The 23,030-nt window shown below is 38.4% G+C and overlaps 1 protein-coding gene across 1 annotated transcript; it reads left to right on the top strand.

Moving 5' to 3' along the window:
* The first annotated feature begins 6 nt into the window (after window positions 1–6).
* On the top strand, window positions 7–19,751 carry LOC129275099 (uncharacterized). The gene is made up of 8 exons (XM_064108726.1): window positions 7–157; window positions 4,126–4,176; window positions 6,045–7,535; window positions 7,904–7,984; window positions 8,643–8,780; window positions 11,185–11,379; window positions 11,854–12,652; window positions 16,367–19,751. The coding sequence occupies exons 1-8, from the start codon at window positions 152–154 to the stop codon at window positions 16,420–16,422; spliced, it is 2,817 nt and encodes a 938-aa protein (XP_063964796.1). The 5' UTR covers window positions 7–151; the 3' UTR covers window positions 16,423–19,751.
* The last annotated feature ends 3,279 nt before the right edge of the window (window positions 19,752–23,030 follow it).

Raw genomic sequence — 23,030 nt, 5'->3', positions numbered from 1 at the left:
AGAATCACTTTACCGCGATTTACGAATTTGCGGACGGGTCTTGTATTGTAAACATGCATTTTTGATAAAAAAATGACTCAAAATGAAACTCTACATCTGATCTGGACAAACATCCCTTCCTGAAAGGATTGCTGAGAATTGAATCAGAGATATGGAGGTAATTTATGTTTGATTTATTTTTGGGCAGGCCTATCGTTGGGCGTGATTTCGTAGACCAAATACGATTATCGACTTCGCATTCACGTTCTCATCACTCAGCGAAGGCCAATCGTCAAGGGTCCCGCATCCGTGGGCACGTTTTTTGGTGAGCTGTGTGATGAGGAGGCCAAGCGGCCAGCGGCTCGCCAGCTAGTGCAGCTGCCGTGCCAGGCAGTGGCAGGGCGAAATGCGCACTTCGAAGTTCGAGTTTTACAGTCAATACTACAGCCAGGGACTGTGATAGACAGGAATAACCGTCGTTTCTGGGGATTTATTCAACAATTTCTGACATTTTACTGTAATCCCCATTTACCGACGGTAGCTAGGGTCACCCAAGGGTTCATTACATGCCGCCGCGCACAGAAAAATCAAGCCATTGAAGTCGTGTGTTGTGGACCCAAGAAGTGAGATCCCAGCACGCGCGACCCACTAGTTAGAAATCCACTGCCAAACGCGGTTCGTGGTGCGAGGTTAGTATACTACTACTAACCTCGCAATACGTGTGAGTGAGCTAGGGTGTACGTGTGGGCTCGCATGTGTTCTCATTCCCTCCCTTTTGTCAATTCACAGTCCAAAGTTTGATGTAAATTTACACATCGAATTTACAATCTAAGGATGTATAAACAACAAACTTTTAAAACTTTATATTTCAATGTTTAAATACTTAAAACGATATAGATGAAAAAGGCATGAAAAATATACTTTACCGATGTTTAATTGGGTTGAACACGATAAAAATGGTCAAAATGGCAGCCATACTATAAAATATTTACAAACGAACGTCAACAATCACGAATGTGATATCGATATTGCTTTCGATATTATACGATCTGCTCCATATGCGAACGAAACCGAAGATAAACGATACTAGTTATACTAGTACTAGTTATACTAGTACTAGTACTAGTACTAGTTATAATCGCGATATATCGATTCGAGACATTAAGTTAATAACGATAATGACGTCATTCAAGATGGCAACTTGCAAGAAAAACCGTCAGGTCAGGTGAAAATGTCTTAGATGACAGATTTCTCAATCATCCAGAGGATTTTTTTCAATAACTCCGGCCCAAGGTATGCAATTACTTAAGTTATTTATATTTCCCTGATAATGGAAACCATGAAACTTTCAATTTTGCTTAAAAAACAGTTTTAAATCGCGATCTATAAAACGCTAGTTCACTATACGTTGGCTGTAGGTACGGGGCCCCATCCCCTTCAGTCTAGGACTGTGAGTGACTGCAGCATGACGAATGATTCCTATTCCTATTTTCTACAGAGGCTGCAATTATAAATAAAATGCAGAGAAAATCCGCAACTTTACCGCGATTTACGAATTTGCGGAGGGGTCTTGTAATTTGTAAGTTGTAATTTGTATTGTAAATGTAATGTAAATAAATGTAAACATGTAGGCCTATTTTTGAGTAAAAAATGACTCAAAATGAAACTCTACATCTGATCTGGACAAACATCCCTTCCTAAAAGAATTGCTGAGATTGAGAATTGAAATTTGAATCCGAGATATGGAGGTAATTTATGTTTGATTTATTTTTGGGTAGGCCTATCGTTGGGCGTGATTTCGTAGACCAAATGCGATTATCGACTTCGCATTCACGTTCTCATCACTCAGCGAAGGCCAATCGTCAAGGGTCCCGCATCCGTGGGCACGTTTTTTGGTGAGCTGTGTGATGAGGAGGCCAAGCGGCCAGCGGCTCGCCAGCTAGTGCAGCTGCCGTGCCAGGCAGTGGCAGGGCGAAATGCGCACTTCGAAGTTCAAGTTTTACAGTCAATACTACAGCCAGGGATTGTGAGTGACTGCAGCATGACGAATGCTTCCTATTCCTATTTTCTACAGAGGCTGCAATTATAAATAAAATGCAGAGAAAATCCGCAACTATATAGACGAGTATTAGGGTCTACTAGTTTTCGTAATCTATTCCTATAGACGATATAATGAAAATTGAGTCACACAGCCACAGGCTCAAGCCTCAGCTCAGCACCAGGAAATACATTTTTTTTGCATGAAAAAAGCGAGTGCATATCTAGGTCCTTTACTTAGTTTAGGACCCCTTCCAAATCCGGTGGCGAAATCGAGCCATCGAGGTGTTTGGAAAATTAGGCAGGATTTTCGTTTATAATCTAATAAAGATAAAGTGAGTGCTGTGATATTTTCTTCTTGCCATCTTGGTAGGGTGTCTGAAGCCACACTGAAAAGTGTCAGCATAAAACAGGCTGATTTAGGGGAAAATATGGCACATTTTTTCGGGGAAGTTCAGGCTACTAGAAAAATGTGATCTGAATTGATCATTAACTTGTGTTTGGCATGTATGGAAAGAGAAAATTCAGGGGCTTCTTTTGACAGTAAGGACAAGTTTATATGATCATTTTAAATAAGGATTTAGAGATAAATTGCAAACCCTTATTTTTGTGTGTGTTGAGATTGCCATTTCTCCATGCGTTTTCTATGGGAAAATGAAATTTCTGTTTTGCACAATTTTTTTCACTTTGTCGCAATTTTTCATTGTGATCTGGTTGCCAAATCTTTATAAAAATCATACCATCAGATAGAGCATAAAAAATCCTATTGGACTCTTTATGGACAAGTTTTTGGCATTAATAATAAATTTATAACAGCTCTCGGAAGCTAAAAATTTGGATTTGTGTGTGTCCATTTCTTAACTACACAGTCTATGGCAGAGAAATGCTGAAAATTTACCTAATTTCATTCTTCTTTTTTGCAGCCAATAATTGGATTTTTTTCAAAAATGTTACATTTCTGTCAGTCTGAAGGTCATTTCTCTTCAAATTCACAAAGAAAATGTGATATTTTCTTGAAATAAGAAAAATAATTTTTTTCTCCAGACACCCTAATCTTGGGTATTCATGGTAATCTATCAAATATTTTCCATAAATGGTAAGAAATCTCAAGATCTCTTCCCTTTCTCTTATTTCTGCTATTAGCGTAATTTTCTCTCCTTCAGTGTAATTGGCCTTTCTTTTTTCTCAGCCTCCATCTTGATATTTCTTATGATGCGATCTTTGCTTTAACACATAAAACGCATAGATTTTTTACCGCGGAGCAGCTCGACAAAAGTTGCGCGACGTTGCAATTTTATCATGACGTCATAAAATTTGAGACTTTGGCTTAGCCATATCCTCTGACTTGAGACAAATGTCTTAAAGTTTATAGAATATCCTTAGGGAAGATTTCTTAGACAAGCAAAATGCTAAGACAAATTGCTCAAACTTAAGCAAAAAGCTTATCTCGTTTATGGAATACGGGCCCTGGACTCCCCATCTCATCGTCATGCATGAACAAAAAGCATTGTGTCTCGCGCATGCAGCAATCTTCTATTCAGAACCGTTATGTAATGATGAATAGTAAAGTTATAAAATTTGATTTCTTATTTTCAAAAGCGTACACATAGTTTTATTTTCATCTTTACGTTTCACTTTTTTAAACTTTTTTTTTCAGCATTTTGCTTACGGTACTTGATTTTTTACATTTTTATTCGAAATTTAAAAACAACTTTGTCGGAATGGATTTTTGTGCCAAGAGAAGCCGATAAATGAAATAGGACTCTACCCTCGAGCAGGTTGGGCCATTGTGGGACAAAATATACAAATGATTTCTTTTTTATGATATTATCAGACTTAAGTTCCTGAATTTTTAGATTTTATCAGACTTAACATTCCTGAATTTTTTATTTTATGTATAAATTCCATGACATTTTCTTATCTTCAATACTTACATTGTAAATTTCAGGAAAAGTATAAAATTTGGCTTTATAAAATGTATGGTATATTTTTACATTTTCCGTCTCTCTCTCTCTCTCTCTCCCCCATTCTCCCTCACTCTCTCTTGCCTCTCTCGCTCTCTCTCTTGCTCTGTTCCTGCATGCTCCATCTCTCTATTTCCTGATGTAGGGCTCTGACCATCTCTTTCAGCTGGATGAAGATGACCTGTTTAGCAGTGATGTAAGTAGAAACAGAGTACTTCATGAATAAACATGAGTTCATTAAAATTTGTTTAAGTCATTTTGAATCAAGTGAAAAGTATTTAAAACCTTTGTTCACTAGAGGACATCCATCTTTAAAAAAATATGCATTGAGTTGGTCTAAAGATAAAGAAAATTCTTGATTTTAGTCGTTCTTGAATAAGGAGCACATCAGTCAAATGTGTGTAAGTGAAATGGGACAGTGGTTCTGTCCCATGCATTACAGGGTTTGGTGTGAATATTCCTGCACATGTAGGAGTTGATAATGATAATAAGCAATTAAATTATTAGAGCATACAACATTTGTATGCAGCAAAACTGATGTAATTTGATGACTAGGATGATAATATTCTGTAAGTGCTAGGCCACCGCACACCTTACGACTGATCGCGATCCGATTTTGGAACAAATCGCATTTTGCTCATTTTCTGAAAATGTGAATGGAACATATCATTTTATTTGAGGTTAAAAGTAATTGAAAGAATACTAATATAACCATTTTGAAAGATTGCAAGCCTTTATTTTGGAGTAAAGGTCAAATTAGTTTCAAATCGTAGCCAATCGTACGACTGCTATGACGTCATTACGACTATATATTAAATTCGCTTTTATTCTAAGAAGGATGATAGCATAGTCACAGATTTGAACATAGGTATTCGCACAATGATTTTAATAGAACATTACACAGTAATATATTCCAAGTCTCAATATTAGCACCAAATTCTACTACATTTTATTCCAAAATCGGGTCGCAGACCAATCATAAGGTGTGCGGTCGCCTTTAGGTGTTGTGTCTTTAGTGCCATTTAATTGATTGGTTTATTGATGTTTTTAATTATTCATAAGGCTAAGAGTGAATACTTCTTTGGTAATCACTGTTTCTCTTTAAAGGAGAATGAAACCTTTGGAACAAGATAGCTTGTGTGAAAACAGAAAAATCAAAGAAACAGATCAACAAAAGTTTGAGAAAAATCAGACAAATAATGAGAAATTTGAGCATTTGAATATTGCGATCACTAATGCTATGGAGATTCTCAAATTGGCAATGCGACAAAGATGTGTGATGTCACTTGTGAACAACTCTCCCATTACTTTAGTATATATTTCACTTAAACTGCCTCTTTTATCACATCTATCAGTAGATCATCACTATAGGAGGGCATGTAATACAGATTTTTAAAGAATACATCATGGATAAAGAGTTTGTACCACCATAAGAAAAAGCAAAAAGAGATATTTTGAGGGTATTTTTTTAGTCCATCAAAGGGAAAGTTGTTCACATGTGACATCACTTATCCTTGTCGCATTACCAATGGGAGGATCTCCAAAGCATTAGTGATTGCAATATTCAAATGCTCATAACTTTCTCATTATTTGTCTGATTTTTCTCAGACTTGCTTTGTTCTTATTCTTTGATTTTTCTGTTTCGACACAAGCCTACTTGTTCCAAAGGTTTCATTCCCCTTTAAAGGAGGAGTGAACTGTTTGTGGTCTCTAGTTGACTGTGTGTTATAAATACATAAGTCTAAAAATATACATTTTCAGATATCTAATAATACAACAGAGAATAAATTGACATATGAGAGGAAAAGTAATTGTTTTGCTACTTGGTAACATAATTATTGCGGTATATTGAGTAGTTAATTAGCATGTTATCATTCAAGTGGGTCTATATTTCTAGACTACACTAGCATTATGGGTCAGAAAACTGGCCAGGTATGAGTAGTTGAGGACTCGAGATGGCGCTATTGGTTCGTATCTGCTAATACTCCAGAAAACCAAAAATATGTGGCTTATGCTATAATGTTAATAAGTGGCTGGTTATGACTTCTCTTTCCTTTAATACAGAGCTTTTTAGAGGAACTAGAGCAGGCAGATAAAGTGGAAAATGCGGTCTCCAAGCACAAGCAAACTATGTCCCATCCTGGACACCAACAAAACACCTTCAGCAAGACCCACACGACTGTACCCTCTATGCCTGCAAGGACTGCAACAGCAGTTGTACCTCAGGCAAGAACTCCTGGAGGAGAAGGAAGAAAGTTTTCCTTCAAAAGTAAAACTTCACCTGAAATTCCATTGCCGCCATCCGTTGGTAGCTGTAAGCAAGGAGTCCTCCCTATCAGTACTGGAGAAAGGATCGGTGTCGATTGGAATAGAAATAAAGGTTTGGTCCAAGAAAATAGGAATAAGCTCACTTCAAGTAGGAAAGATCCTGTGAATCCAATGCCAAATGTGAACAGTAATAAACTTCCTCAAAGCATGGCAAAGATTCCATCTCCATTGGCGAATTTGAGACAGTTAAATTCAAAGCGATTTAACCCAGTTACTCCTGTGAACACAATGTCAAAGGCAGCTTGTGATAAGACAAACTTTGGAAGTGGGTCTTGCAGCACTCTGGATACTTCCCTTGATGAATTTAAAGAGCCTACTTCAGCAAGCATGAGTGTTAGCCATAAAAGCCTTGGGCAGTTGCGCCCAACAGGTTCGACTTTGCAGAACAGTAGACCCCAGATGTCAAGATCAGATGCTGTCCAAGGTGCCCGTGGAACTGTTACTCAAAGTACACCTAGAACACCTGAACAAAGTCCTGGGAGTGTTAGGAAGCCAGTGATGACATCTCCCCCTCAAAGACCATGTACCCCTCATCAAAAGGGCGTACCGCAAACAATTAATAAAACACCTCAAACTCCTTTGTCTTCCAGGGTTGGCTCAATGCCTTATGAATCATTAAACTACAGAACCAACAATAGGTCATCCATGAACACACCCGCCTCTGCGAGTGCCTCCCAAGAAAGACAATCATGTGCAAATATGCAAGTGAGACATAATGTAGGACAGTCTCCAAGTACAGGGTCAGGATGTAATGCCAATCTAGGATATAATAACCACAGTAGAGGTAGAGGTGTTTCATCTTATAATCAAACCCCTCCACCCCGTAGGCATGACCTGCAATATGACACTAGTAGTCTTAGGACAGCTCCAGGAAGTGCAGCCGCAACTCCTGCTATGTACGGGAGAGGCAAGAACTTTCCAGGGAGGGGACAACCCCAAAGATATCACACTCCCGTTGCAGGACACGCTCATCGGCAACACACCCCGGTAGCCGGACACGCCCAACAACCGCGAACTCCTGTTGTCGGCCATGCCCAGAGACAACATCCTTCCTTGAATAGACCACCTCTTAATCAGAGACAGTCCACACCAGGTCAACCTTCCCGACCAGTCTTGACACCCAGAGTGGCCCAGCTTTGCAAAGGATCGGGTCCCAGTCCTGGAACAGGTTCTGTCCATGGTGGGACCAGGAAATTTCCAGGACCTGCTGGATTGCTCCCTAAGCTGGTATGAAAATTTAGTTCATCATTTTCTCCATCTAATCTCTCCATAAAATGTTGAAGTCCCCACAAATTCCTTCTTCAGGTAGATGTGTGAAATATCAGTGTATGATGCTCACATTCCTGTAATTCTCTTAGACTTTGTACATGGACCACTCAGTTCCCATAGGCAGATTGATTACAAGAACTTTGCATCCAAAACCAACTGTACTTTAAGTTACTGTGGATATCATGATATGTGCTTATGTACTTGATTATGTAGAGAATTGGTACATGTAGTTTAGCCAAACTTTCCTTCTGTACTGGCATAATGATTTAATTTTCACAGAATATTATATTTTACTTTTCTCTTCATTCTGGCGTCCTTTTAAACAGAGTCCTGGTCAGAAGCTGAAAGATGCAGCAGCTGCTCTCAAGAAAAAGGTTGAAGAAGAAGAATTATCTCAGGAAGCAGAGGTCAGTTATTATGAACCTCTCCTAGTGCTTGTTGAAATCCGTTTTACTCTGGCAAATAATGTGCTGATTACCGTCTTACTGTGAACATAGTTCAAAATTATTCACACTGCATTAAAGCTAATTGCCTGTTATGTCAGCAAACAATGATTTAATGGGAAAGTCTTTAGAATAATTGTCACCATATTCATGGATATAGATCTGATTCATGTACCTTACTCCAAGAAATCATGAAAACTAAGCTGAAAATTATCATGCTGAAAACCACCAACACATAAAAAACACATGGGACAGTGAATTATACTTGTAATTGCTTGGAGAAAAAACAGATACTTTGCTGGAATGCCGTGCTTATTTTGTCATTTCTAAGCAATTACACATTTACTCCCAGAATAATGTAGCACATATTTTTATTTATATTTACAAACAGTTGGTGGTCAACTTATCGGATTCTATTTGCATTAATTTTTAGATTGTTACCACAAGTGGCATTTATGTTGAATTGCATTTCATGGTAATCGGGGCAACCATTTTATTATGAAAATTTGCGAAAATTAAAGCAGTTTTCAAGCTTGCTCTGGGCCAGCACCAAACATGCCACAGTGATTAACATGGTCAAGCAACGGCAGCAGCTCACTCTTTCTAACCTTTTTTTTTGCAGGAGTCAAGTGAGGAGGTTACTGATGTTGGTGATTTTGAGCACGGGGCCTGGTTTAGGATGAAGGCAGAACTTGGCATAAAAGATGGGGATCCATCATCGATCCTCCAACAGAACAATATTAACCTTGTCATTAGAAAGGTAAGAATGTTTTAAAGGGACAGTGTTGTGATTGGAAAGAAAGACACAAACCTCCAGCCTTTTTATTCACCCCCCATTTCTCCTGGGGTTTTATGCCCCTGTCCATCCGCCCCCCCCCCTCACTAACTAAAAAATGTTTGATTGATTAAAAAAAATTTTGGTGTGTAGGTAGATGACACCAAAATACAGGCTAAGTTCGAATTCGGAGTCCGCAGGTCAAAGGTCACAGCTCATTAAATATGCGAATCGGTTTCCACGTGATAACTTACGAAATATTCAACTGATTTTAAAAATGTTTGGTGTCTTGGTAGATGACACCAAAATACAGTCAGGTCACATCAAATGACCTGACTGTCATATCTTCTGTCAGAAATAAATATGGAAAGGGTTGTTTGTTTATTTGTATTGTTTGTATTTATTTCCATATAAAACAAATTATATACATAATCAAATTACAAGAAGAAAAAGAAAAATCGTCAAATGAAATATGGAGGATTGCCCATTTCAACGGTATTAACATAATGCCGCTGTCCTTCCATGGGGTCCTTTGAAAGGGTGAGTCTTAAGGTCAAAAGTCTAAATTTATTCATTATATATATGCATATTGGTTTCTGCACGATATTAAGTTCAATCATAGTAAATGAATTTCTGATTGCGTTAAGCGGGGGCATCTGTGTCCTTTGGAGACGTCAAATTTCTAGTTTCACTAGTTTTTCACTTTCCTTGTTGATGTTTTTCCTTTTTCCCTTTCCCCTTTTTTTTCCTCTTCATATTTCTTCTCCTTTATTTTCCTTACTTTCATTTTCTTTCTCATACACTTGTTTTCCTTTTCTACACTTTTCCCTTTTACTTTGATTCCATTTTTCTCTTCTAGTTTTCTCTCATTTTACTTATGTATGATATATGTAATAGTTATTTTCTTGTCACATTTCAGTTATTGCTTATAATTATTATATATTGCCTTTTATACATTCACCCGACTTAACAGTCTGTGGTTTGTTTTGTTTTTTAAAATCCCAATGAATAACTACATACATGTACCTCCCCTGGTTTGTTTCCTATTCGTCTAATGCAAATTCGTCCAATTGCCAACTCGTCTACTATCATTTGGTCTACCATCACTTTGTCCATTCACCACATGGTCTACTTTCATTAGTCTAATGCCATTTAGTCCATATACCATTTGGTCTAATTGAACCAAGTGTTAAATTGTGCAAAATAATGAAAATAGAATGGATATTAGACCTACTGGTTATGATACAAAATGGTCAGAGACGAAATGGTGATTAGATGAAGTGATGATTAGACCAAATGGATAATGGACCATATGGTTGATAGACGAAATGTTGATAGACGGAATTGCATTAGACTAGAGTAAAAGTAGACCATGTGGTGAGTGGATGAGTTTGCAGTAGAAGAATTGGCAATTTACCCCCCCCCCCCCTCCCTCCATCTCACAGAAAATCCCAGGAACCATCTAGGTAGTGGGAGTGCTATGGTACTAATCAGACTCTTAATATGTGGAATATCAGGGTGTGTTTAAAAAACAGTTGAGTCAGACTAAAAGTTATGCCTTAGTTCCGACATGCACATGATATTTGACCTGTAATCTAATCGATCTATATGCATCAGCGCACTTCCTCATAGCGTGATCTTACCATTGCAGTGATGCATTATATTCCACATGCCAGTCTTGCAATTTATTTTCACATTACAACCTGTTATCCCCCCCCCCAGATTTCATGCGTGGAGATGTTGACACCGTCTCTCTTATTTACTTATTGTCAAGGCAAGCCTAAAGCAGCTGACAGAAAACAAAGTGACACATCCGTTTTGTATATAACCTTGATATTTTTGGTCTAGGCAAGTCTGAAACCGTTGATATATGAAGTGAACAACATGTACAGGCAGTGCGCGACACTGGCACTGGTCCGACGGTCCCAGACCAGTAAAGATTGCTGTCGGGCCAGTAACTTTTCAGAAATAGCCAGATTTACTGGTCTGACATGAGCAGTAAAAAATATATCAAACTATTAATATAAATGATATTTTCTCCTCTTTAGTACATAATAAAAATGGCTTTGGCATCCTAAAACATGGCTTTCCAAATTGAGAAATGGTTCTCATGAATTATGTTGTGTGTGTGTGTATGTGCGTACTGTTTGTTAGTAATTTTTTCTTTTTTTTTGGGGGGGGGGGCAATAAAAAACAGCAAAATAAACAAGGCTTTATATGTTTTTCTTTATTTAGGGGACCAGTGAAATTTAGGTTTGGACCGGTAAATAATTGAAAAACTGGGTATCTACTGGTACGACATGAACAGGTTGGACCAGTAGAAAAAAAGGGTTAGTGTGGAGCCCTGGTACAGGTATCTGTAATTTAACCTCATTTTTTTTCCCTCAAGGCAAGCCTAAAGCAGCTGACAAAGAACAAGGTAAACCACCTGTGTGTGATGATCAAGACCATCTCCCTCAACAGCAGCGATGCCAGCGTCAACCTCTGTGATCCCAGCGGGGAGATGCAGGGGACGATTCATCGGAGGCTGATTGAGGAGTACCAGGGGGACCTTAGACCCGGCTCTGTTCTGGTCCTTAGACAGGTTAGTCCAGGACTTGAAGGGTGACTGTGTGATTAATAGATAATTAGATAGATTTATTAGTGCAGATAAATTAGAAGGATGGATGGACAGACGGACGGATGGACGGATAGATAGATATATGATGTTTATAGGTAGATACATGTCGACAGGGGCCGCGGAACGGTTTTCAAAGTGGGGGGGCTGAGCCAAAAGTGGGGGGCTTACCGTGCTAAAAATCACAATCATATGGTCATTTTTACGTTTTTGTACACGGTTTTGGAAAAAAGTGGGGGGGGGGGGCTGAAGCCCCCCCCCCCAGTTCCGCGGCCCCTGGTTGATAGGTAGATGGATAGGTGGACTGATAGAGATATACATGTAGACGGATGGATGGATGGATAGATAGATGGTCTACAAAGCCTCATAGATGTTGCCACATATGAAATAGTCAATATTTTGAATTACAAGACCTAATCACTTTTTGTATTCAATAATTAGGTTGGAGTCCTGAGCCCATCCCAGCGCAACCATTACCTGAACATCACACCTAGTAACCTGATACAGGTTTTCCCTGGTGAGAGCAACAGCAGACCAGGCAGCCAGAAGACACCAAAGAGAACCAGGAAACACTCTGGACGGACAACGACCAAGAAGCGTCCATCCGAGGAAGAATCACCTGGAAATGAACAAAGATCATCTCCTGTCGCTGGCATGGGCTCTGCAACAGGGAGGAGAGGCGAAGATGACGATGGACTTGGGTCAAGTGATGTACCAGATGTAGTTGCCATGGATACAGATAAATACCTAGAGGATGATGATGCAGGAATATGGGAGGAAATGCTTGAGGATGAGGAAGATGTGCTGCTAATGGATTCTCAACTCAGTGCAGGTGATGCGAAACCCGGACTAAATATTACAAAAAATGGACCAACAGGAGAGAGACGGGCAGCACAGTCTAAAAACTTTAATGGGGTAGAATCATCTTCTTTGTCCATCTCGCCTCACCCTAAGGATCCTGCAATGGCTCAGGTCTCTCCGCCAAAGAAACATTCACCACCAATTTCTTCGGCGGATACTACATGTACATCAACTTTTTCCTCATCATCATCATCGGCAGTGTTACCTGTAACAACCAAAAGATGCCATCCTGTGTCATCTAAGCCCACTCCAAGTGTTGTCAAGTGTGCTGAGGAGATAAAGAGGCCTTGCCTAAGGGATATTTCTGGTCTTGGGTCAAACACAGGTGGAGGATTTCAACCAAGTGGACCGAACAAGGGTCTAAATAACTGTAGAGAAGGTAGGTGGAAAACAGAATATGAGGACCTACCTTTGAAATACCTCATGTTATTGACTATAAAACCTGGTTTGCAGGATGTTAACCTTCCCAAAATTGTACATACATACATTTGAAATATGCTAGTTACTTGATGTTGCTTTTTCATCAAATGATATATATATCATTGTCTTATAAACACATGTTATCAATTGACACTTTGGGATTTGTCTCCTCTCTTCTCTTTTGATAATACAGTTAGCCCAAAGTTAAATTATGTATATTAAAATTAAATGCAACTTCTACACTTAAACAGGCACAGTCTTTTGAGTAACTAATGTTGTAACCCGCAAGTGAAAACCCGAACCGTACCGTCCCGTATAATCCAATAATTTGCAAGCGGGACCCGCTGACCCGTCGGGTTTTAACCCGCAAGTCAATTTATCTTTGAAAAATGAAAATTATTTCTGCAATCCCCACACTATACAGGCTCAAATCAGGAAAATATATACCAACTACTAACCTAGCCTAGAGTGAATTTACTTACAATTTGCAAATTCGCCTTTTATTCCGGAGAGAAAATGTTTTTTGGGGTGACTTTGTACCACAAAATGGGTCCGCTCTGATCTCGAAATTGAAAGCATTGCGCAATTAACTCCTCAGATCGGAGCCGCAGCTCAGCGCGCGCAAGCTAGCCCAGGCTGCCCAGCAAAGATCGGCAATGTTGTTTTTCAGTCCAGGACAGTCGACACGGCGACTCACAACAATAATAATTACAATATTCAATTCTATGGGACCTCGTTTATAAAGTAATCAAAATTGAAATAAATACCTTGATAATGATACAGTCAATTTTTTCTTCTCGTATATCTCGTTATTATTTCCTTCTGTTTTGCATTTCATTCGATATGGCCGCTGAAATTCGATACTTAGTTTCCTGTCGCCCGCCCGCGTTATGAAATTTGGACTACGTTTAAAAATAAAATTCTGAAAATAATTCATTATTTTACTATTTTGACATAGATCTAGATTCAGAACTGATATAAAACAATAATATAAGCTTTTCAGTCACAATTACTTGTATATCATGTAAATACCTGTAAATCTTTTCTTGTTTTTTCTTGTGAATGGAATGACACTGCATGCTCAACCATACCTCGAGCGATGTTCGTGCAGGCTCCACTCAACTTCACTTCCGCTCCACTACGCTCTACATACCCGATGTAGCGGTAGTGAAGTGGAGTGGAGCCTGCACGAACATCGCTCGAGGTTTGGTTGAGCTACCTCAATAAATCCCATAGTCTAGTAACCTCGCATTGGTGAGTTGTCATACGGCATAGTAACATCCAAAAATACTTATCTTATTTGCTAATTATAACTTAAAAATCATTTGTTTTATTTTTGCAGGGGATGAGGTAAATATCAGACAAAAAAAAATCATCAAACAAAGCTCAACCTGTTTTACAAGGCCGACGGGAGGCTCACGCACGTATGCATTGGCGCTTGTACTAGCTAGCCAGTCTGAGCTCTGTCTCTCTGCCAGAGCTCTGGGGGACAATTCGCTCTGTAAAGGCCTTAATGATGGTGATTTTAAGTTTCAGACAGAGTTTATATTTCGGGAATATTATTCAAAACTGCCAATAAAGTTAGATGATTTCTTCATTGTCATGTATATTTAAGTTATTAATGAGTTCATTCTCACCAAATTTAAATCCCCCATAGAGAAATGCAATTTTCGTGGAGATCTGCGTTTTCAAAGAACATCAGGAAAAGTTAGGGTATGTGGGCCTTTATTACATGGCCAAGTACTGGAATTAGATGGAGTAGAAATTAGATATTGAATTCATTTATATCCAAGTTCAACTCATAGTCACACTCACACAAACACACCCACATCCAAGATTCTAAGCATGAAAAAATAACTTTAAAAATCATACATTATTATACAATAAGTAATAATTTAATAAGTGAACAGGTATTCCTCAAAATACAAAAACGTAGCATTTGAAAAGAGCCCCCGAAATGCAAATAGTAGCCTCCAAAAGGTAGAAATGGAGCCCCTGAAATATTACAAAAAATTGAAAATGGAGCCCCCGAAAAAAATGATTGATTTGTTCCCTGGCTTGAAGACAGTTCCACAGAATAAAAGTGCGTTCAAAGGTTACAAAAGGTCAAACTTTCATCTTCTGGAAAATAATGAATAATGAAATCCTTATTATGAGCTGGAAAAAATGGGACGGGAAACTCAACATCGAGTTTCATTGGCCTATGCGATTGCTTTTGACTAGACTGCGCGCTGCGCTGCACTGGCGCTCCTTCGAAAGAGCAACTCGATGTACCGTTATTTATGTCGAACTGTCTCAGTCCTGTTCACAAGACAAAAGTACGCCGGCATTTTTTAAAAAGGAAATATCTACGTCTCTAAAAGAATCCGCCACGTAAGAAGCACATGATCCTAACTCAATTTTCATTGTTAATGTTTTTATTATGCGTCGTTACTTCTCCCTTTTTTTCGCATGACGGTCTGCGGGTTTGAGAATGAACTCGGCCCGGCCCGCAACCCGCGATCGGGGGCATACCGGCAGGTTAACCCGTACCGCAACGGGTGCGGGTTACAACATTACTTTTGAGGAGAGGGGGGGGGGGGTGTGGGAGGGGGGAAGCGAAGCCTTACTAAAGGCGATTGACAAAATCTAGAAGACTCTCAGTATTCGTTGCCTGAAACTTGCAATAATGGTCAATTTGCCATTCATACATGTAGTAATTTTCCCGGAAATAAGAATCTTTGGCTTTGATTGGCAGTTGTAATAATGTGCTGTGTAAGTAATAGGTAACCACTGGCCTGGAGGCAGTGGTCGGGAAGGACTCACCAAGATACTCAATTACTCAACTCTAGAGAATTACTCTGAATCAGCTATCAAGATAATGGGTCAGATGCATAAAAAGTAGCAATTGCTCTTGCTCGGCTTTTGCTTGATTGCGTATTCTTAAGAATAAGCAAGCAAAAGCTTTTGCTAGTAAGCTCAAGCAATTACTAATATTGCTTTCTAGCATTTGCTTCACGATTAAGCTATTGCTATAAAGCGTGTGCATAAAGCGACCATTTTGCTTGTGTGTTTAAGCATTTGCTTTGGTTTTTTCAAGCTCCATCAGAGCAGCTTAAGCGTTTGCTTGGTCATGATTTTCATGTATTATAATCATGTTTATGTACCTGAGAGAGAACTCCAATGTGTACAGTAGCTTTCATGTACATGTTTTCTTCCTAGTAAGTACAAATTGAATGTCAACTATATAAATTTATAAATGAGAAACAAGTTAAAGGAATAGTTTGACATCTGGTCTAAGGAAAAGATGTTACAGGAGAGAAGCAGTATTTTGCACTGCCACACTTTTGCATTCGAGTCCCGCTTTTGTTCGGCGAGTCGTGTTTGCACCAGTGTGACGTCGCTATTGTTCAAACCGCCAGCAATTGCTTTCTGAAGTCAAGAAAAGATTTGAAGCACAAGCAAAGGTTTATGCATTTGAAATAAAGCAATTGCTAAGGCATGATCTTTTGCTTGGCTGGCAATTGCTTGTGCTTGAAGCAATTGCTACTTTTTGAGCATCTGACCCAATGTCCCCATTCTGTATGAGATTTACTTTCAAAGTGATCCATGAGACATTATTTCTTATCTTTCCCAGAACTGACTTTTTATATTTATCTCCCTTCTCCTTTCTGATCATTTCACCTTTCCACAGAGAGTATTGGTGATCTTCTTGACGGACTTGAAGATGAGCTGTTTGATGACTTCTGAAGGAAGCAGGCATCACCAAGGAAGATTGTGAGAATGTCATGTGTTCTATGGCCATTTGGTCTAATAAAACTATTAACAGATGCTGCACATCATCTAATTTAATACTGTAGGTGTGTAACTAGTTTGTCTATACCATGTTGTCTAATGTCTCACTCTGCCTTCTATAATCAGTTTGTCTTATGTGCAGTACTAGCCACAGAAACATTAGCGCTCACAGAGCACTTGCAGTAGGCCCACTCACATCTTTCAGATTGTGATGTCTAAGATGTAAATAATGCAGTGTTGATTTAATAGGCACCTGATCAAATAAAATTTTGATGTAAATTTGATGGTAAATTTATCCAATAAAACACATTTTTAGTTTATATACTTAGCATCACATCTGTTTTTGGACTTTTGTATGAATATAAGCATGTAATGAAATGGAGTAGTAACATGCACTTTTGAGGAGATTTACCAAAAATAAAGATTGTCTTTTTAACTTAGGAGTTTTGAGCTTGGCAATCATCCACATCACTTCACATCCCGTGATATTCACTTTTAGAAAACGAAACATTGATGGAAGAGTATAGTAGTTCTGCTGCCTTATAAGGGGATACAGATGTGGTATTATGTATAAAACTATAAATATGTGTGTAATGCATGTATTTCTATGTACCCAGTACTGCTGTTTTCCATGCCTTTTCTACGTTTGTTATTGCTTCTATTTATGTCACTTCTTAAGGTTGTAACCAAACCTGTTTGTGCATGATGTAAAAAGGCCACAATGAAACATGATCCCTCCTACCAACCCTCTCCTAACAAAGAAGTTTGTTTGCCTTTCAAATATGAAATTTGATATTTTTTATAAATTTGTAATTTGTTGTCCTTGTAACTTGCTATAACGGTATAACATGGAATCAGGGCTCAGTAGATAAAAAAATCTAGGTTTTGGGGTTTGTTTATTAACATGTCAAAATTGCCACTGTTGTAATTTTGTTACAAAACAGGCACCAGCAAAATCTTCACTGGAAGAAAGCATCAATAATTTTATTATTTTTTGGGCTACCTGAATCTTCCATTGTGAGGGAAAGTTTGTTGTTCATTTTAGTTTTCAATGATGTTCCTTATTGTGGCATTTGGTGCTTATCCAAAGAGAGATAAGGTTATCGTTCATATAAATTTATATACTGTATATATATACATATATATTTAGGGTAAGAAATCCACCTTTACTTTATTTTATCATGAACATTACTTCAAACAGAGTGTTAATCATTGATGTAAAAAAAAAAAAAACCTATAAAATTAAGCATGTCTACTAACACTAGTACGTTGCTGTGCACACATTTTTGCATACATGTATGTGCAAGTATAATAAAAAAGAACAACTCGGTGCACAATTGAGTGCATTTGTGCAACTCATATTTCATTGAAGAAAAATTGTATATTTTATAGATCACTTTTCATTTCATTCACAATGCATTCAACCCACCACTTTGCACTGAAGGATCAGAATATGATCCTAATGAGAGAGAGAAAAAGGTATTTTCATGTCACATTTATGTTGTTAAATCATCAGTAGTATCAGCAATTCTTCTATGTTTGATTAAAAAAGATATCCATAGTCGTTTTAGAAAGTTATTCTGGAAAAAGCATGAAAGATTAAAGCACTGCTGTAAAACCAAAGGTCATCTCTTGCCACTTATGTTGTATGACTGTAGATACAGACTTATGTTTAGTATACATGTATGTAGAAAGGTGCAAAGATAAGTCTTCTTCTTCGTTCTTTTTTCCCCATTGTCAATGTCTTAAAAATGATTTATGTCCCCTTATGATGAAAAATTATACTTTCTCTCTCATTTGCTTGGGCAATAAGCCAGTTCGTAGTTCCATTCTGCGCATGATCAGAAGATTCTGCGCATGATCAGAGAAAGGTCATTTGTACTAAAGTGGCATGGTGGTTTAAAATTTAATGAGATAAGCACCAACTTTGGTGTCTTGATTATTCATATATTCTTTTCAATTGTGTTTTTCATTTGCATCCACAAAGAACAAAAATGCGTCCACGACTGGTATTTCACTGCAGTTTGCCAAGTACATTGTACAACATGCTATAATATGCATTCAAAGTAGAAATGCAACAAATACCTTCATGGAGTCTTCAATGGTGTGCTATTCTAGTCACCTGGTATAATTCAATTTCTTCATCCTGCTATGTAAGGCATTCAAATGTTATATCCTGCTTTGAAATCTGCTTATCATAATGAAATAGATGAAAGGTCATTAGACCAAAATTTTCCCTGATGTAACTACGAACTGGTCTATTAACCAACGTTCTGCAGGAAGCCTGCTTTAAGGCTTGAACGTCTTTCAGAGTGGCTTTCAAGGATTTGCTATTGTTTTGTTTAGATATGTGAGGATAACTGATTAAAAAATTGCCTGTAGGATTCCTGCAGGAAACACACAATTCTGAATTTAATATCACTTTTTGGAAGAAAGCTTTACAACATCTTCACCGGGGCTGCAAAAAAACATTATTTTTAATTGATTGCAAATTCAATCATAAATTGATTGAAAATGTATTGATAGATTAATTTTAAAATCAAATAAATCCATACCATCTGTTGGAAGGGACAGACCAGGGCCCAATCTTACAAAGAGTTGCGATTGATCCGATCAATCACAACTATGGACGGCCAGCAACGTCAACATCTAAAAATGCAAATTTGTTCAAAATATTTTCTAGATGTGATGTACATTCATACATTTATCGTTCTCTGGAAGATTCAGTGTGATTCTCTTTGTTTTAAGGAGATTGTGCCAATTCCCTGTGGAAAAAAATTATGACACTGATGGATTTCCATAGAGTTCTGATTGATTGGATCAATTGACGGAGCCCAGTCACCAATTTCAAATTTGCAATTGATTATAATACTTATGATTGATTTGGAAGGGTGGAATCGATTTGTGATTGATTTTACATTTCTTGCAGTGTCACCTTACTTTGTATTTGTCTTTACTGACATCCAGATGAAAAAAAAGTCTCAAATGAATGACTCTTAAATGCCTTGCAACACGTATATTCAACTTGGTAGTTTGCTAGTTGCATCTTGGGCAGGAATAACTGTCTTTCCTGGGTATTTTCTTTAAGAATTTCTGTCATATGTTTACCGATAACTAAAGCAGAGCCAATGTTAATGGAACAGCCAACTGTACAGGGACTGAAGCTGTTGTTCTAGTTGCTTTGATCCCTGCCATATGTAGATGACCCTGATTTCATTGTAAGGTTCTTACAGTGCGAAGACTATCATGTACTATTCAAAGATTGAATAAAGCACATAGAACATACATTGCTTTTTTCTGATTGTTATTATTTCAATCATGTGTTGTGAGTTTCATGTACCGGTAAATATACATTCTCTATGAATCTGTACATGTTATTCTTTTAACCATCAATCAAGAATTCATTCCTGGATTGAATTGGGGTATCCGGGGCCCCGTAACATAAAGCTTAGCGATTGATTATGGGGCAAATTATTATGAAAGATTGTTCACAATTACCACTGAAATCAATCGTGGAAATGAGTCCCACGATGGGCGGAAATCTCTCCCCAAAGGTAGGGGGGCCAGGGGCGGATCCAGGACTTTTCAAAAGGGGGGGGGCACATTTTCCCCAAAAAAATTTAACAAGCCAAAAAAAAAAGGTTTCACCCAAAACGTTTCTTTCTATTACAAATTTTGAATGATGTGTACTGGTAATATACCACAAAAAGTAGGGGAGACATTTGATATTGCCCCCCCCCCTTTCAAAATGGTAAGTGATGCGTCCCCTTGTCCCCCCTGGGACTTCCGCCCATGTGATCAATTGCTAAAGCCCCATCACACTTTTTCGGAATCGGCAGGAATCAAACGAGCTGGAACGAAAAAAATATTTAAAAAATCTAGAAATTTTTGGGAGGAACATGAATTCACCAACTGGAGTTGAAATTCAGTAAATTGACCAGGTGAATCATCATACACTAGTCAAAATGAACCGCAATGGAGTCAGATTGATAATTCGTGCTACGTTCTTGGACATTCTAGGCGCATTCTAAATATTCTGACTGCATTCTGAGTGCCTTCTAAATATTTTTGTCATTTCTTTTGGCCGTCCTGAAGGTTTTGGTCATGTTCAAAACATTTGAGGGGTATTTTCGAACGGTGTTCAAAGTAGATTTAAATGACCAACTGGTGGTCGAACAATAGTCCTTTCATTCTGGCCAATTCTGCTTGCTTCGGAATAAGTGTGATGGGGGTTTTAGCTTTATGTTATGGAATTCAGGGTTGACAAAGCCACACTCAATATCTACTGTTATGTGTCACGATGTAAGTTTGTATAGCAACTAACAGATAATGGCTTAATAAGAATGATGATGATGATGCCGGAGTGGTGATGATGATGATGTAGATTATGATGATGATGATAGTGATGATGGTGATGATGATCATAATGGTGAAGATGATGGTGATGAAGATGATGATTATGTTGATAAGGTGTTGGGGATTGTGGCGATAATGATGGTGACCGGGAATGGTGATGAGGAGGAGAACCTGGGAGAAGGAGCTCGAGGATGGTGATAATTGCTTGGTGGTGATAATGGTGATGGTAATGATGATGGCAGCGACGACGATAGTAATGATAAGGAAAAAATGGTAATATTGATTAATATAAATAGCTCTTTAAGATTTAACATTTATGACGATCAACTAGAGTAATATAGTGGGTTTCTTTTTTTTTGCTATGCGCCATCTACGACAGCTTTATGACGGGAACCGGAAAAAGAGAAAGCAAGCGGATTTTCTGTGGCGTCACTGGCGAATTTTCCTTCGTATTCTTCAACAAAATTCGTCATCATGGGGAAATCATTTGCCAATTTCATGTGCAAGAAGTTCTTCCACCCAGCATCCTATGCAAATATTAAACGGGTAAGATAATTTAGGATATACACAGTGCAATTTGTTTAACGAAAGGAATCGTTTATTATTATTTTTGGTCGTTTCTGGACTACCGGTCCCACTCGTTATGATTTGTGTTGCCAAGGCCAAGCGTATTTCGGAAACTCGACTTTCCAATTCTAGTTTCCAAATCTGATTTTCTCTTATCATTGTCATCATATAAATGCTCTAGCCTATACTTCCCATAAGATTTATTTTAGGTTTAGATCGTGCTTGAAATGTATCATTTGTGAGATCCGTATTTAGTGCAGTGGACAACCGTGTCAGCTTTCATCAAACTTAAGTCTTTGTCAAACTCAAAGTTTTGGCGCTAATGCAGTTTCGCACCGGCAGATTACCAGCATACCTCATCCCCAATACTTGTTCCCAAATGTCATGACAAGTCTCTCAGTCACATTTCGAGGTCAATATACCCACCTCTTTTCCAAATATCGGGAATGGCTGTATTTCAGCTTTGATCTCCAGCACTCTGGGGCTACACCGCTATTCCAACGCGTGTTGGAAAAGTCGACGCCAGACGGGTACGTTTTGGCCTTGAATTTCCAGCAAATTAATCAAAATTACGGCCTAAATTTAGGTCTATGTTATCAATTATATACTAATTTCATAATTATAATGTAAAACGGGTACTCACGGGTTCTTTTCTTTCCAAATTTTGTGTTTTCATCGCCTCTTCTGGCCAACTCTTGCGATGGATTTTGTCGCCATAGGATCCTGTACGTGCAAATCCAGGGCGAGTTGTCACATGACGCTCGCGAGTCTCTAGGGGTAATGGCCTTTAATCAAGGCGTTCTTTTTGCTATAATTTTATAATGACGCTTAAATATCGAAATCAATGTAGACGAGTCTGTGCAGGGGCATAACAGGGGTATATAAGAGGGGGGTCGGGACAACTCGGACCACGGGACATCTCGGACCGCGGGCCGAGTTGTCCCACCCATTACGAGATTTTTTTTTCACAAATTTGCGTCTATTTTTCCGTCATTTCGAAATTTCTTGTAAAGATTTTCTAGTGATATGGTCTGATGGTAATGTTCTTCACTTTCTATTACTTTTTTTTCGCTGAAATAAATAAAAAAGTGTAATTTTAGGCGTTTTTCGACAGCTCGCGATTCCCATAGGCGCGCGTGTATTAACTGTGTAGGTGCTCGGCTCGGCCCCGCTCAACAACCGACTTGATTTTGTGATCATTTCTCCTCAAGTTACCACTTTTATCGCAGAAGATGGACTTTCTTGTATTCCATTAACTCCATTCTCTCATCAAAAGGATAAAATTTGGAGTATTTGCACGATTTTCTTAAAGTTTTTCACCTTTTCTCTCTGGTCGTAAGAAGCGAACAACCGATGAACGGTCCGCTGCTCTTCATCGCAATTCTACGTAGCTCGGCCGCCTAAACTGGCGGGGTGGGATTCAGCCCGAATCCTCAATGGAAGTGGGCGTGCACAGTCAAAGAGCTGAGCTTGACTGAGTGAGAGAGAGTGAAGCTTGGCAGTCTCGTATAGGCTCTGCCTTTTTTTGTATATATATTTTTTTATTTTTTCTATATTGATTTTCCCTGGTGTAGAGCTTTAAGATTGTAATAATTTAATATACTTTAATTTCTTTGACTGAGTGTGACTGTGGTGTGGAT

Source organism: Lytechinus pictus, chromosome 13 (genome assembly GCF_037042905.1).
Source record: "Lytechinus pictus isolate F3 Inbred chromosome 13, Lp3.0, whole genome shotgun sequence".
NCBI lineage: Eukaryota > Metazoa > Echinodermata > Echinoidea > Temnopleuroida > Toxopneustidae > Lytechinus > Lytechinus pictus.
This window is presented reverse-complemented; position numbering and strand designations above follow the sequence as displayed.

Excerpts from the sequence above, each read along its gene's own strand:
- LOC129275099 (XM_064108726.1), top strand. Across the intron at positions 4,177-6,044 it reads ATGACCTGTTTAGCAGTGAT|AGCTTTTTAGAGGAACTAGA; the intron begins GTAAGTAGAAAC and ends CCTTTAATACAG. Across the intron at positions 7,536-7,903 it reads CTGGATTGCTCCCTAAGCTG|AGTCCTGGTCAGAAGCTGAA; the intron begins GTATGAAAATTT and ends CCTTTTAAACAG.